At 36.7% G+C, this 1,017-nt stretch overlaps 1 protein-coding gene across 1 annotated transcript; it reads left to right on the plus strand.

Moving 5' to 3' along the window:
• Positions 1-18: 18 nt before the first annotated feature.
• LOC121939301 (Golgi apparatus protein 1-like) lies at positions 19-591 on the plus strand. The gene is made up of 2 exons (XM_042482357.1): positions 19-198; positions 427-591. The coding sequence occupies exons 1-2, from the start codon at positions 103-105 to the stop codon at positions 574-576; spliced, it is 246 nt and encodes an 81-aa protein (XP_042338291.1). The 5' UTR covers positions 19-102; the 3' UTR covers positions 577-591.
• The last annotated feature ends 426 nt before the right edge of the window (positions 592-1,017 follow it).

Here is a 1,017-nt window from a genome sequence, read left to right on the forward strand (position 1 = left end):
GCTATATATCCTCATATCAGATATCGACAAAAAATCCAGTGTTGCATCTCTACTGATGCTGATGAGCAGTTTAACCCGAACTGGCCGATTCTTGGATGTGTCATGTTAACAGCGTCTGTTTGTTTCTGTCGTCAGGATATTCAGATCGAGGCGCTGCTGATGCAGGCGTGTGAACCCGTCATCCAGGCCCACTGCCACGTGAGTCTGCACCCAGATTTCTTTGTCATTCAGCAATATAAAGACTTTTTTTTACACTTCTTTTTAAAATTTTGCAGTGTGAAAAATGTGAACCCTCCTAAAATAATAATTAAAAATCAAATTAAATTAAGTAAATACACATACTTCTGTACATGAACATGCATGTTGTGTGCGGGTGTGTGCGTGCGTGCGTGTGTGTGTGTGTGCGTGTGTGCGTATGTCTTTCAGGAGGTGGCTGATAACCAGATCAACACGGGCGACCTGATGGAGTGTTTGGTTCAGAACAAACATCAGAAGGAGATGAACGAGAAATGTTCGGTGGGAGTGACGCACTTCCAGCTGGTGAGCTCGCCGATAAATTTCATATTGAAATATTAAAAAATACAACACGACTTTTGTTCTCTTTTAATCCTTAGGGACTGTTTGATGCTTTTGAGGTGCTTTTCACGCTTCATTTTTTTGATAATTTTGTCTGTGTTCATTCATAGGGTGTGAATTTTTTGTAAGATTGTGTATTTGAGTGTCGCCAGTGAATTTTTAAAACTAAAACTAACTGAAAAACTGAAACTAAAAATAGTTACATTCAGTTACATTTTGACTTGGAATTTGTCATTTTGACTATTTTAAACTTAATGACGTCTTTTTTTTTTTGTTGTTTTTTTTTTTACCATATTTGCCATATGGAGAAAATACATGCTATTTCCACTAGGTGACCGGTCACAGTTAATGTTGCTACTAATCATTGACATATCCCAGACTGTGATAATGATTTAAAAAAAATACTTGGCATGTAGTTTATAATTAAGTTTTTTTTTAATC

This window comes from Plectropomus leopardus, unplaced genomic scaffold (genome assembly GCF_008729295.1).
Source record: "Plectropomus leopardus isolate mb unplaced genomic scaffold, YSFRI_Pleo_2.0 unplaced_scaffold4477, whole genome shotgun sequence".
NCBI classification, from domain to species: domain Eukaryota; kingdom Metazoa; phylum Chordata; class Actinopteri; order Perciformes; family Serranidae; genus Plectropomus; species Plectropomus leopardus.